General features: G+C 42.6%; 1 protein-coding gene across 4 annotated transcripts in view; it reads right to left on the minus strand.

The window, feature by feature from the left end:
- Window positions 1-4389: 4389 nt before the first annotated feature.
- Window positions 4390-13341, minus strand: part of atp6v1c2 (ATPase H+ transporting V1 subunit C2) — a 22255-nt gene continuing 13303 nt past the window's right edge. For all 4 annotated transcript variants that reach the window (XM_061968484.1, XM_061968482.1, XM_061968483.1 and 1 more), the window contains exons 13-15: window positions 9568-9665; window positions 9377-9500; window positions 4390-4947 (exon numbers count right to left, since the gene is read on the minus strand). In XM_061968484.1, coding sequence (XP_061824468.1) covers window positions 4858-4947; window positions 9377-9500; window positions 9568-9665 — 312 coding nt within the window. In that variant the 3' untranslated portion in view covers window positions 4390-4857. The remainder of the gene's footprint in view (window positions 4948-9376; window positions 9501-9567; window positions 9666-13341) is intronic.

The following is a 13341-nucleotide window of genomic DNA, read 5'->3' on the forward strand; positions in this document are numbered from 1 at the left end:
GAAGCAGTGCACTATCAACACCGTGTATGGCGAGGATGGTGTTCTGCTGACCTCGACTGCGGATGTTGTGGATCGGTGGAGGGAATACTTCGAAGACCTCCTCAATCCCACCAACACGTCTTCCTCTGAGGAAGCAGTGCCTGGGGAATCTGTGGTGGGCTCTTCTATTTCTGCGGCTGACGTTGCTGAGGTAGTTAAAAAGCTCCTCGGTGGCAAGGCCCCAGGGGTGGATGAGATCCGCCCGGAGTTCCTTAAGGCTCTGGATGCTGTGGGGCTGTCTTGGTTGACAAGACTCTGCAGCATCGCGTGGACATCGGGGGCGGTGCCTCTGGATTGGCAGACCGGGGTGGTGGTTCCTCTCTTTAAGAAGGGGAACCGGAGGGTGTGTTCTAACTATCGTGGGATCACACTCCTCAGCCTTCCTGGTAAGGTCTATTCAGGTGTACTGGAGAGGAGGCTACGCCGGATAGTCGAACCTCGGATTCAGGAGGAACAGTGTGGTTTTCGTCCTGGTCGTGGAACTGTGGACCAGCTCTATACTCTCGGCAGGGTCCTTGAGGGTGCATGGGAGTTTGCCCAACCAGTCTACATGTGTTTTGTGGACTTGGAGAAGGCATTCGACCGTGTCCCTCGGGAAGTCCTGTGGGGAGTGCTCAGAGAGTATGGGGTATCAGACTGTCTGATTGAGGCAGTCCGCTCCCTGTATGCTCAGTGCCAGAGCTTGGTCCGCATTGCCGGCAGTAAGTCGGACACGTTTCCAGTGAGGGTTGGACTCCGCCAAGGCTGCCCTTTGTCACCGATTCTGTTCATAACTTTTATGGACAGAATTTCTAGGCGCAGTCAAGGCGTTGAGGGGATCTGGTTTGGTGGCTGCAGGATTAGGTCCCTGCTTTTTGCAGATGATGTGGTCCTGATGGCTTCATCTGGCCAGGATCTTCAGCTCTCACTGGATCGGTTCGCAGCCGAGTGTGAAGCGACTGGGATGAGAATCAGCACCTCCAAGTCCGAGTCCATGGTTCTCGCCCGGAAAAGGGTGGAGTGCCATCTCCGGGTTGGGGAGGAGATTTTGCCCCAAGTGGAGGAGTTCAAGTACCTCGGAGTCTTGTTCACGAGTGGGGGAAGAGTGGATCGTGAGATCGACAGGCGGATCGGTGCGGCGTCTTCAGTAATGCGGACGCTGTATCGATCCGTTGTGGTGAAGAAGGAGCTGAGCCGGAAGGCAAAGCTCTCAATTTACCGGTCGATCTACGTTCCCATCCTCACCTATGGTCATGAGCTTTGGGTTATGACCGAAAGGACAAGATCACGGGTACAAGCGGCCGAAATGAGTTTCCTCCGCCGGGTGGCGGGGCTCTCCCTTAGAGATAGGGTGAGAAACTCTGTCATCCGGGGGGAACTCAAAGTAAAGCCGCTGCTCCTCCACATCGAGAGGAGCCAGATGAGGTGGTTCGGGCATCTGGTCAGGATGCCACCCGAACGCCTCCCTAGGGAGGTGTTTAGGGCACGTCCGACCGGTAGGAGGCCGCGGGGAAGACCCAGGACACGTTGGGAAGACTATGTCTCCCGGCTGGCCTGGGAACGCCTCGGGGTCCCCCGGGAGGAGCTGGACGAAGTGGCTGGGGAGAGGGAAGTCTGGGCTTCCCTGCTTAGGCTGCTGCCCCTGAGACCCGACCTCGGATAAGCGGAAGAAGATGGATGGATGGATGGATGGATTTCATGGTAGAAACTCGAATATTCTTGTGATATACAAGAATTTTGATTTTAATGACGTCATTAGGAATAAAACGACTCACAGGTTACGACAGCAATATTTACTACATAGACCCACATCGTCGGGAGTGTAACTGTTGCTACTAATAATTATTATAATTTGTTTTATTTCTCTAAAAACAGAATAATAAGTTAAGTTCATAAAAAGGGTATTCAAATCAAAATGCATAAACGTTCATAAGAAGGCTATATTTAAGTTAATATGGTTAAAAATGTAATTTCATGCCTTTTTGTTAAGTTTGTGGGCATACTTTTATTTTGAAGTGTCTCGTTTGGTCTGTCGTCTGATGTAAGGAAGCTACTTCCGGTTATGAGTAAAGATTTTTGATGCCATGTGAAGGCAGAAAGAGAGAGACTGACTGTCACAAAGACTAAAAAGTGTCACAAGCACTGTAAGTGTTTATAAGAGCCTGAAGATCACAATTTCCTCCTAAAAGAAGCATGCAGGCCAACGAGGTATTTGTTTGTCATTTCTGTTTGTATTTACTTCGGTAAAATGTTTGATCCACATGCTGTGCATGTGTTATTTTTACGTTTATTACGTGCTTTATTTTATTTCAGTTTTCAAGGTGAATTTGAAGGGAAAGGAAGCCGTCAAATAAAACAGTTCAAGAAAGCCATTGTGTCTGTGCTATTTGGAGGGAGTTACAGGGAGGATTAACACTTCCAAACATTAGGTTTTACTCCTGGGCTACCAACATTAAAATTCTTAATAATGGCTGTAATATGAAGCATTTGATCCCCTTCTGTTATGGCTGGTTATGGAGGCTAACTCAACTAAACCAGTAACTCTTATGGCTGTGGGTCACTCCCCCATCCACTCTTCTACTTCCGCTTTTTATGAAAAATCCAATTGTAAAAACCTCATTCAGAATTTGGGTTCAGTTGAAGAGCTATTTTGTTTTACAGACTATTTCAAGTCTTGCACTCATCACTGCTAATTATGCTTTCCCTCCCTTTCTTGTTAAGATGGTCAAGTCTGGGGATCAACGACATTAAACATTGTCAACACTTTTGCCTATTTTCAACAATTTTGTGATACATTTTCACTCCCTAATCAACACTTTTTTAAATATCTAGAGATCTGCAGTTTTGTTCTTAATACTTTCCCTAGGTTTCCAGATTTACCGACTGACAGTCTTAGAAGTGTTTCTGACGCATATTTACAACCAAACTGTCCTTTTACGTCCTGAGTCTCTAAATTCAATTAAGTCACTTAGGGAGGAGAATTTAGGAGTGACCCTATCTGAGGATAGCTGGACAGAGATTTTACATAGAGTTCATAGGTCTTTTATCCGTGCAAGACAAAGCCTCATCCAATGCAAGCTAGTACATCATACTTATTATACCAAGGTTTGACTAGCTAAGATGTATGAGGGAATATATGAATCATGTGATCGGTGCCAACAGTCTCCAGCTAATACATGTTTTGGATCTGCCCATCCCTGTGCAGTTACTGGACAGAACATTTTAACACTTTGTCTGTGGTTACTGGGGAAAGGATTGAACAGAATCCTCGAAGCGGACTATTGGGGGCGGCACCCCAATTATCTACCCTTAACAAATCTAAAAATAATCTTGTAGCATTCACTACTCTGTTGGCTAGAACAGTGGTCCCCAACCACAGGGCCGATTAGTACCGGGCCGCACAAGAAAAAAAATAAAATTTTTTTTTTTTTTTTTTTAAATTAAATCAACATAAAAAACACAATATATACATTATATATCAATATAGATCAATACAGTCTGCAGGGATATAGTCCGTAAGCACACATGATTGTATTTCTTTATGAAAAAAAAAATAATTATCCATCCCCCCATCCCGGTCCGTGGGACAAATTTTCAAGCGTTGACCGGTCTGCAGCTACAAAAAGGTTGGGGACCACTGGGCTAGAAGACTCAATTGTGTTGAATTGGAAGGCGACAACGCCTCCTTGCCACAGACGCTGGATTAAAGATGTTCAGTATTTTCTCAAACTGGAGAAGATTAGGCTGACGTTAAATGGTTGTTCTGCAAAGTTTCAAGAACTGTGGGATGTATTTCAGAGATATGTAAGAGAAACTGATCTCAAAATTAACCCCGATTGAAACACAACTGGGTTGTGGGTGGCTGATGAGCCTTTTGTGTGCTTGTTGGTTTTTATCTCTCTCTTAAGGCCATTCAAGAATGCAGCTGTTTGTGTTTTTTTTTTTATATTTGTAAGCGGTTCCTTTTTATTTTATTTGTGTATTTGTTTATATTACTATTATTGTATACACATATTATATATATATATATATATATATATATATACAGTATATATATATAATATATACATATATTATATACAGTATATATATATGTTTTATTAATATTTTACTTGGAAAAAGCATTTGATGTATTTGTGTTTACTTTTGTCAATTGTATGTTTATAAAACCTAATTAAAAAATGTTTTTAAAAAAACAACAGGAATTTGGGTCATAGGACTTCCATGTTTCCCACAGAATAGCAATCTATCTGTTGCGGTGGTGTAGAATTGTAGATGACATTATACTCTAATTTGTAATATTGACAATGGACACAAAATAAGTGAAATCATGCAAATTTTCCAAGTATAAGGTTTTTAAAAAGAGTGTATTTATAAACTTGCATAAACATGGAGGATTCTAAGCAGAACATGGAGGATTCTTAACAGGGAGCATCAAATCTATTTGTGGCAGTCCAAATGTATTTGTGGCGAGCCTCCACAAATAAATGAATGTATGGGAAATATGTGACTTGCTGTTGATACAGTATTTAGGCAATGTGCTTAGGTCAAAAATATGGAACAAGGTGTAACAGATGCAAGCTAGTGTGACCGTGCGATAGTAGTGCAACCCTCACACCCTGATGCATTAAGAGCTGCGCTGGACAATGAGTTGACAACCAAAGGCTTTTAAGTCATTGGCTAGCAGTGCTTGACTTAACTCTCAATCTGTGGGGATATGTGGCCACTGGTTCGAGTGGTTCAAGTATGTAGGGCTGGACTGAGAGGTATCACTTCACTTCACGTCTGTCACTCAGGCACTACAAAATAAATTGTATGCGTTTTTGGTGTTTTGTGTTGCTAGCTTAAGTCCAACAAGTTGATGTTAACGGGGAAGCAGATGTAGGAGAAGTAGTCCTGTTGGCTGAGTCCTGGGATGTCACAGGTCACCTGAAAGCAACACAACACTCTCATACATCATTGATCACACAGCACGCCAATGCAGGTTCTCATTTATCCAGGTCATTGTCATCAATCCACAGTGATCCTTTATAAACGACTGTCGTTTGCATTGACAGTTAGGATTGCTCGTTTGCATTAAAACAGTTGTTTTTCTCACCACGATAGGGCGAAACCATCCTTGTCCAGGCACACTCTCCTGGTTTTTGGAGTATAAATATTTGGGGTTTTGGCACCAACCATTTGGACTAGATCTGACCAATCTAAGTCTATGAGCACAAACTGATGAAGCCTACTCGGACGAGCGGCGAAACATCTTCCCAGACAAACTAAGCAGTCCAGTTGCGAACGATTGAACGCCCTGAGATTAAACAGCATGATTATTGCACAGGTGTGCCGTAGGCTGCCCACAATACAAGGCCACTCTGAAATGTGCAGTTTTGCTTTATTGGGTATCTGAGGGGGAGTGTTCAGAAAAGCAGTCAGTATCTGGTGTGACCACCATTTGCGTCACACAGTGCAACACATTTCCTACACATATAGTTGATCAGGTTGTTGATTGTGGCTTGTGGAATGTTGGTCCACTCTTCTTCAATGGCTGTGCAAATTTGCTGGATATTAGCAAGAACTGGAACAGGCTGTCGTATACGCCGATTCACAGCATCCCAAACATGCTCAATGGGTGAAATGTTCGGTGAGTATGCTGGCCATGCAAGAACCGGGATGTTTTCAGCTTCCAGAAATTGTGTACAGATCCTTGCAACATGGGACTGTGCATTGTCATGCTGCAACATGAGGTGATGGTCTCGGGTGAAGAGCACAACGATGAGCCTCAAGATATTGTCACGGTAAATGCACTTGCGTTTGTTGTCCATAACAAACGCCTGCCCATACCATAACTCCACCCCCACCATGAACCACTCGATTTACAACGTTGATATCAGCAAACCGCTCTTCCCCATGACGGCACAGAGAACACTTCTGCAACGTGCCAGATGCCATCGATTGTGAGCGTTTGCCCACTCAAGTTGGTTACGACGACGAACTGCAGTCAAGTCAAGACCCCGATGAGGTTGACGAGCATGCAGATGAGCTTCCCTGAGGCGGTTCCTCACAGTTTGTGCAGAAATTCTTTGGTTATGCAAACTAATTGTTGCAACAGCTGTCCGGGTGCCTGGTCAAAGACAATCATGGAGGTGCACCTGCTGGATGCGGAGGTCCTGGGCTGGTATAGTTACACATGGTCTGCAGTTGTGAGGCTGGTTGGACGTACTGCCAAATTCTCTGAAATGCTTTTGGAGACGGCTTATAGTAGAGAAATGAACATTCAATTCACGGGCAACAGCTCTGGTGGATATTCCTGCAGTCAGCATGCCAACTTCACGCTCTCTCAAAACTTGCGACATTTGTGGCATTGTGCTGTGTGATAAAACTGCACATTTCAGTGTGGCCTTTTATCGTGGGCAGCCTAAGGCACACCTGTGCAACAATCATGCTGTTCAATCAGCATCTTGATATGCCACACCTGTGGGGTGGGATGGATTGTTTTGGCTAAGAAGAAATGCTCACTAACACAGATTTAGTCAGATTTGTGAACAATATTTGAGAGGAATAGGTTTTTTGTGTATATAGTAATAGTTTTAGATATTCTGTTTATATTTTTGTTTTGTTGAGTGTATATAGTAGACTTTGCACACAACTGCAATTCCAAGAAGCTAGATGGCAGTAGTGTATAGAATACTTAGCCAGGAAGTAGTCTTTGTGTTTATATTGAATGTGCCATGCAGTGTAATTATTGTATTTATTACACACTGGCTGTTTGATTGTAACGTGCATCTTAGTTGTATTTTTCATAACCAAAAGTGAAGCTGTTGAAATCGCCATGTAAAATCTCAAAGGCTAATCAGCAGCATGTCTATGGAAATTCCAATGTAAATTAGCATGCAGCCAGCACATTTCTAAAAATGGAGCCATACTGTACTTTTGAGTGCCTTCTTTTCACTTTGTTGGCATGGAAAATTGCAACATTGCCTAAGGGCCGTCTGACTGAGTCCTTTCTGAGTGCTAACCTGCTTGTTTTCTGGCCAAGTGCTTGAACCGATGCGAAGTATGCAACTGGACGTGAGGTCACGTGCAACAAAAGTATAAAAATATGGCATCATTTGATTGTACGTGAATCTGTGCCCAGTAGTTCCGACGAACATCGGTCAGTACCTATAAAAGTAAGTAGTCTTTTTTACTATCAAAAATAGACGTGATTGGCCAAAATGTCCTGTATGGCGCCGTATTTGTCGACGGTGAACAGAAAGTGGGATGGAGGGGTTACACACACAGCACAGTCATGGGCACACAAACAGAAGAGAGGGAGAGGGATGCATTTATGAGATTAAGATAATATTAAGATAAAACTAAGATAATTAGAGACTACATGCTGGAAAGCTGAGGAAAATGAACATGAGGAAACAAAAGCTGAGACGCTTTTGAGTTTCTGGACGCTAATCTGCTTTTTCCCCCCTCGTTTTGCACATCTTAATTGTTGTGTTGCATATGAAGTCAAATCAGTTTTTCTCTTCTGCGGCTTAATTCACATGATGGTCAACCAGCTTGAGCGTAGCATTGAAACAACTGAAAGTGAGTGGAGAGTTTAAACAACAGGGACATCTATAGCTAAATAATGAAACAAAATATGAACTTTAAACCATAAAAACAACTGCAGACATGAATTGTAGATGAGACTAATATTTGTAGCAGAAAATCATCTGCAAACAAACTTACCATTTTTCTCATTAGCGTCACGATCACAGAAGCACGGCACGTCTTGATGATGATGAATGGTTTAAATCTTTCAAAAATTATTTTTCTTAAAGGGGAACTGCACTTTTTTTTGTAATTTTGCCTATCGTTCACAATCATTATGAAAGACGTGACGACGGATGGATTTTTTTAATGCATTCGGAATATTAAATAAATGCTAAAAAAAACATCCAAATACCTCTATTAAGGTTTTATACACATGATGTAAGTATATATGTAATGTAGTAACAAGCACATTTATAATAACATTTAATATTGATGTATTTTGATAATTTTAAGCATACACGGCACATTAATATAAAAAATGCATCACGCTTGCTTTTTTTTTTCTTCATCACTGATTATTACTTTCTGCAGACTTCATGAGAGCCAACAAACGTAATAAAACATCACTTACTGTATAAGGTCCGCTGTCATTAGGATGCTGACTGCTAGGATGTTCATATATTCCCATTTAGGGGAAGAATGTCTCATAATGCTTGCGAAGGAACAGGTTCGGGGAGCGGGGGCGAACAAATGCTTTTCGTGTCGTCCTTGACAGTTCCAGGTCCTATATAGTTGTCAACGTGTCTCAACTTGACAGATTATATCAACAGCCACCTTCTGTCCAGGTGAGAGGCATGATTAATGATGTACAATAAACTTACACAGAGCAGGGAAACAGGGAAGGAGCTGATCAGTCGATGATGTAAACATAGGCACACAGCAAGTGATTACAGTGCCGCTATATATAGTTTCTCTGCGTTAGCGCTTATAATATTAATATCACTAATACTTGGTTAATATTCAAATCACCAAATGTAAATGGAGTGTTGTTGGCGCTTTTTGAGCGGTTATTTATCGGATTTTATGGGTGGAATAGTGGAGCTCCCATTGGCTCTACTGTAAGCTGACTTGTATTTAAGTTTAATTAAAATTTAGAATGTTTTTTTGTTTTTTTTAAACTCCATCCGTTGTCATGTCTCTCATAATGATTGTGAACGATAGGCAAAATTCCCTAAAAAAAGTAGTTCCCCATTAAGAGCGTATGAATTGGCTCCATCCCATTTAAATAATTTTTTCATGATCACTTAAACATTTACCTCCAAACCTTTCAAAATATGCCCAAATCTGCACTGATGCAGGTAAATAAACAGTAGCCTAATGTGAAAATATTTTGTTCTGTAATGTAACATAAAGTGTATCTTTTTTTTTAATTGAGATTTTTGCATTTTACCATTAGGTTTTGCAATCTGTTCCATGTTGAGCAAATACTAAAGCCATCCATCCATCCATTTCCTACCGCTTGTCCCTTACAGGGTCGCGGGGGGTGCTGGGTGAAAACATTTAATATAAGTATGTTTTTTACAGGACAAACAATCTCACATGTCATTTGGTTATAAAATCTTGAGAAATCATTGAGGAGCCTTTTTTAGGAAGCTGAAATTCCATTTACTATTTTACATCATCAGTTCTATAGTTTTTTAAAGTGTTTTTTTTCCCTTTTTGGACTGGTATTCTACTCTTCCTGGTGTTGTTTTATTAGTAGAATGTACACTCATGCTTCAAAGGAATTCTCACTGTGATATACTGAAAACGAACAGGGGCGCCAATTTCGGTCACTTACGTCACTGACTGCAGAAGTTGGGTCCAGATACGCAAACAAAGAAGAAAGTTTTTCTCTCAGTTTCTCAGAACACTTCGTGTCTGACTGAAGCAGAAGGGCCTGATAATTAACAGGCAGTCCGTACCTGGAGAGACCATTGAGACGTCATTGAGAGACAGCAAATGCATTCTAACATGACCACTATTACTCACCTGAGAACTGACTCCACAAAGACCCTTAAGGCTTTCAGGTGAATCCAAGAAATGATCACCTGGTTGTATATTGCCTTTAGCCATTCCATAAACGTGCCCTATTGAGAAAGAATGCATATCATGAACACAATTATGTATTTTGACATGTCAAGATGTACATTATCTATCTAGATCAGGGGTGTCAAATTATTTTATTTATTGAGGCCCACAATGCAGTTATGACTGCAATGAGCCACTTGTTACAGTGAAAATATATGAATTTTAATGTATAATCTCCTTGTGATATTATTACACAATTCCCTATGCATTTGTTTTTTTATTTTTTTTCGGACAAATTGATGGATAACAGACATGCTTTTGAAATCATAAGTCAGGAAAACAGGCATTGTATTATATTCTAACAAAAAAATAATTGGGAATATACCGATATTCGATAGGCGTGTTCAAACTTTTTCCACCAAGGGCTGCATACTAAAAAGTCAAAGTATGCCAGTGGCATTTTGATTTAATTTTTTTTAAGAAATGCTAAAAACAGACATTGACTATACAGTATATTGAAAGACACGACTGTCATATTTGTGTTATAGGTGACAAAGCACACTATTAATATTACAGTGGTAAAAAAATAGTGTTTTTTTTTTAAAAAGGACAAATAAATGTAACGTAATGACAAAAAGCTGAAATTTTGACACTAATAACTACACTTTGACATTTATAACACAACGCTGACCCGAACTTTTGCAATTGGCCAAACAGCGCAATTTTTTTTTCATCACATGGACAAAGGCAAGACTTCTGGAGGAAAGTTCTATGGTCAGATGAAACAAAAATTAGGCTGTTTGGCCACAATACCCAGCAATATGTTTGGAGGAGAAAAGGTGAGGCCTTTAATCCCAGGAACACCAGCATCAAGCATGGTGGTGGTAGTATTATGCTCTGGGCCTGTTTTGCTGCCAATGGAACTGGTGCTTTACAGAGAGTAAATAGGACAATGAAAAAGGAGGATTACCTCCAAATTATTCAAGACAACCTAAAATAATCAGCCTGGAAGTTGGGCCTTGGGCGCAGTTGGGTGATCCAACAGGACAATGACCCCAAACACACGTCAACAGTTGTAAAAGAATGGCTAAATCAGGCTAGAATTAAGGTTTTAGAATGGCCTTCCCAAAGTCCTTACTTAAACGTGTGGACAATGCTGAAGAAACAAGTCCATTTCAGAAAACCAACAAATTTAACTGAACTGCACCAATTTTGTCAAGAGGAGTGGTCAAAAATTCAACCAGAAGCTTGCCAAGGGACATGTAACCAAATATTAAGGGACATGTAACCAAATATTAACATTGCTGTATGTATACTTTTGACCCAGCAGATTTTGTCACATTTTCAGTAGACCCATAATAAATTCATTAAAGAACCAAACTTCATGAATGTTTTTGTGACAAACAAGTATGTGCTCCGATCACTCTATCACATATATTATTGGAATTTCAAGACAGCCATAACATTATGTTTTTTACAAGTGTATGTGAACCACGACTGTATGTATATATATATATATATATATATACATATATATATATATATATATATATATATATATATATATATATATATATATATATATATATATATATACATATATACATATATATATATATACATATATATATATATATATATATATACATATATATATATATATATATATATATATACATATATATATATATATATATATATACACATATATACATATACATATATATATATATATATATATATATATATATATATATATATATATATATATATATATACATATATATATATATATCCATCCATCCATCCATCTTCTTCCGCTTATCCAAGGTCGGGTCGCGGGGGCAGCAGCCTAAGGAAGCCCAGACTTTCCTCTCCCCAGCCACTTCGTCCAGCTCTTCCCGGGGGATCCCGAGGCGTTCCCAGGCCAGCCGGGAGACATAGTCTTCCCAACGTGTCCTGGGAAGGCCTCCTACCGGTTAGAGGTGCCCTAAACACCTCCCTAGGGAGGCATTCGGGTGGCATCCTGACCAGATGCCCGCACCACCTCATCTGGCTCCTCTCGATGTGGAGGAGCAGCGGCTTTACTTTGAGCTCCCCCCGGATGACAGAGCTTCTCACCCTATCTCTAAGGGAGAGCCCCGCCACCTGGCGGAGGAAACTCATTTCGGCCGCTTGTACCCGTGATCTTGTCCTTTCGGTCATAACCCAAAGCTCATGACCATAGGTGAGGATGGGAACGTAGATCGACCGGTAAATTGAGAGCTTTGCCTTCCGGCTCAGCTCCTTCTTCACCACAACGGATCGATACAGCGTCCGCATGACTGAAGATGCCGCACCGATCTGCCTGTCGATCTCACGATCCACTCTTCCCCCACTCGTGAACAAGACTCCTAGGTACTTGAACTCCTCCACTTGGGGCAGGGTCTCCTCCCCAACCCGGAGATGGCACTCCACCCTTTTCCGGGCGAGAACCATGGACTCGGACTTGGAGGTGCTGATTCTCATCCCAGTCGCTTCACACTCAGCTGCGAACCGATGCAGTGAGAGCTGAAGATCCTGGCCAGATGAAGCCATCAGGACCACATCATCCCCAAAAAGCAGAGACCTAATCCTGCAGCCACCAAACCGGATCCCCTCAACGCCTTGACTGCGCCTAGAAATTCTGTCCATAAAAGTTATGAACAGAATCGGTGACAAAGGGCAGCCTTGGCGGAGTCCAACCCTCACTGGAAACGTGTCCGACCTACTGCCGGCAATGCGGACCAAGCTCTGACACTGATCGTACAGGGAGCGGACAGCGACAATCAGACAGTCCGATACCCCATACTCTCTGAGCACTCCCCACAGGACCTCCCGAGGGACACGGTCGAATGCCTTCTCCAAGTCCACAAAGCACATGTAGACCGGTTGGGCAAACTCCCATGCACCCTCAAGACCCTGCTGAGAGTATAGAGCTGGTCCACAGTTCCACGACCAGGACGAAAACCACACTGTTCCTCCTGAATCCGAGGTTCGACTATCCGGCGTAGCCTCCTCTCCAGTACACCTGAATAGACCTTACCGGTAAGGCTGAGGAGTGTGATCCCACGATAGTTAGAACACACCCTCCGGTTCCCCTTCTTAAAGAGAGGAACCACCACCCCGGTCTGCCAATCCAGAGGTACCGCCCCCGATGTCCACGCGATGCTGCAGAGTCTTGTCAACCAAGACAGCCCCACAGCATCCAGAGCCTTAAGGAACTCCGGGCGGATCTCATCCACCCCCGGGGCCTTGCCACCGAGGAGCTTTTTAACTACCTCAGCAACCTCAGCCCCAGAAATAGGAGAGCCCACCACAGATTCCCGAGGCACTGCTTCCTCATAGGAAGACGTGTTGGTGGGATTGAGGAGGTCTTCGAAGTATTCCCTCCACCGATCCACAACATCCGCAGTCGAGGTCAGCAGAACACCATCCGCACCATACACGGTGTTGACAGTGCACTGCTTCCCCTTCCTGAGGCGGCGGATGGTGGTCCAGAATTGCTTCGAAGCCGTCCGGAAGTCGTTTTCCATGGCTTCCCCGAACTCCTCCCATGTCCGAGTTTTTGCCGCACACCGCTTGGCCTGTCGGTACCTGTCCGCTGCCTCTGGAGTCCCATGAGCCAAAAGAACCCGATAGGACTCCTTCTTCAGCTTGACGGCATCCCTCACCGCCGGTGTCCACCAACGGGTTCTAGGATTACCGCCACGACAA

The sequence above is a fragment of the Nerophis lumbriciformis genome, linkage group LG08 (genome assembly GCF_033978685.3).
Source record: "Nerophis lumbriciformis linkage group LG08, RoL_Nlum_v2.1, whole genome shotgun sequence".
Taxonomy (NCBI): Eukaryota; Metazoa; Chordata; class Actinopteri; order Syngnathiformes; family Syngnathidae; genus Nerophis; species Nerophis lumbriciformis.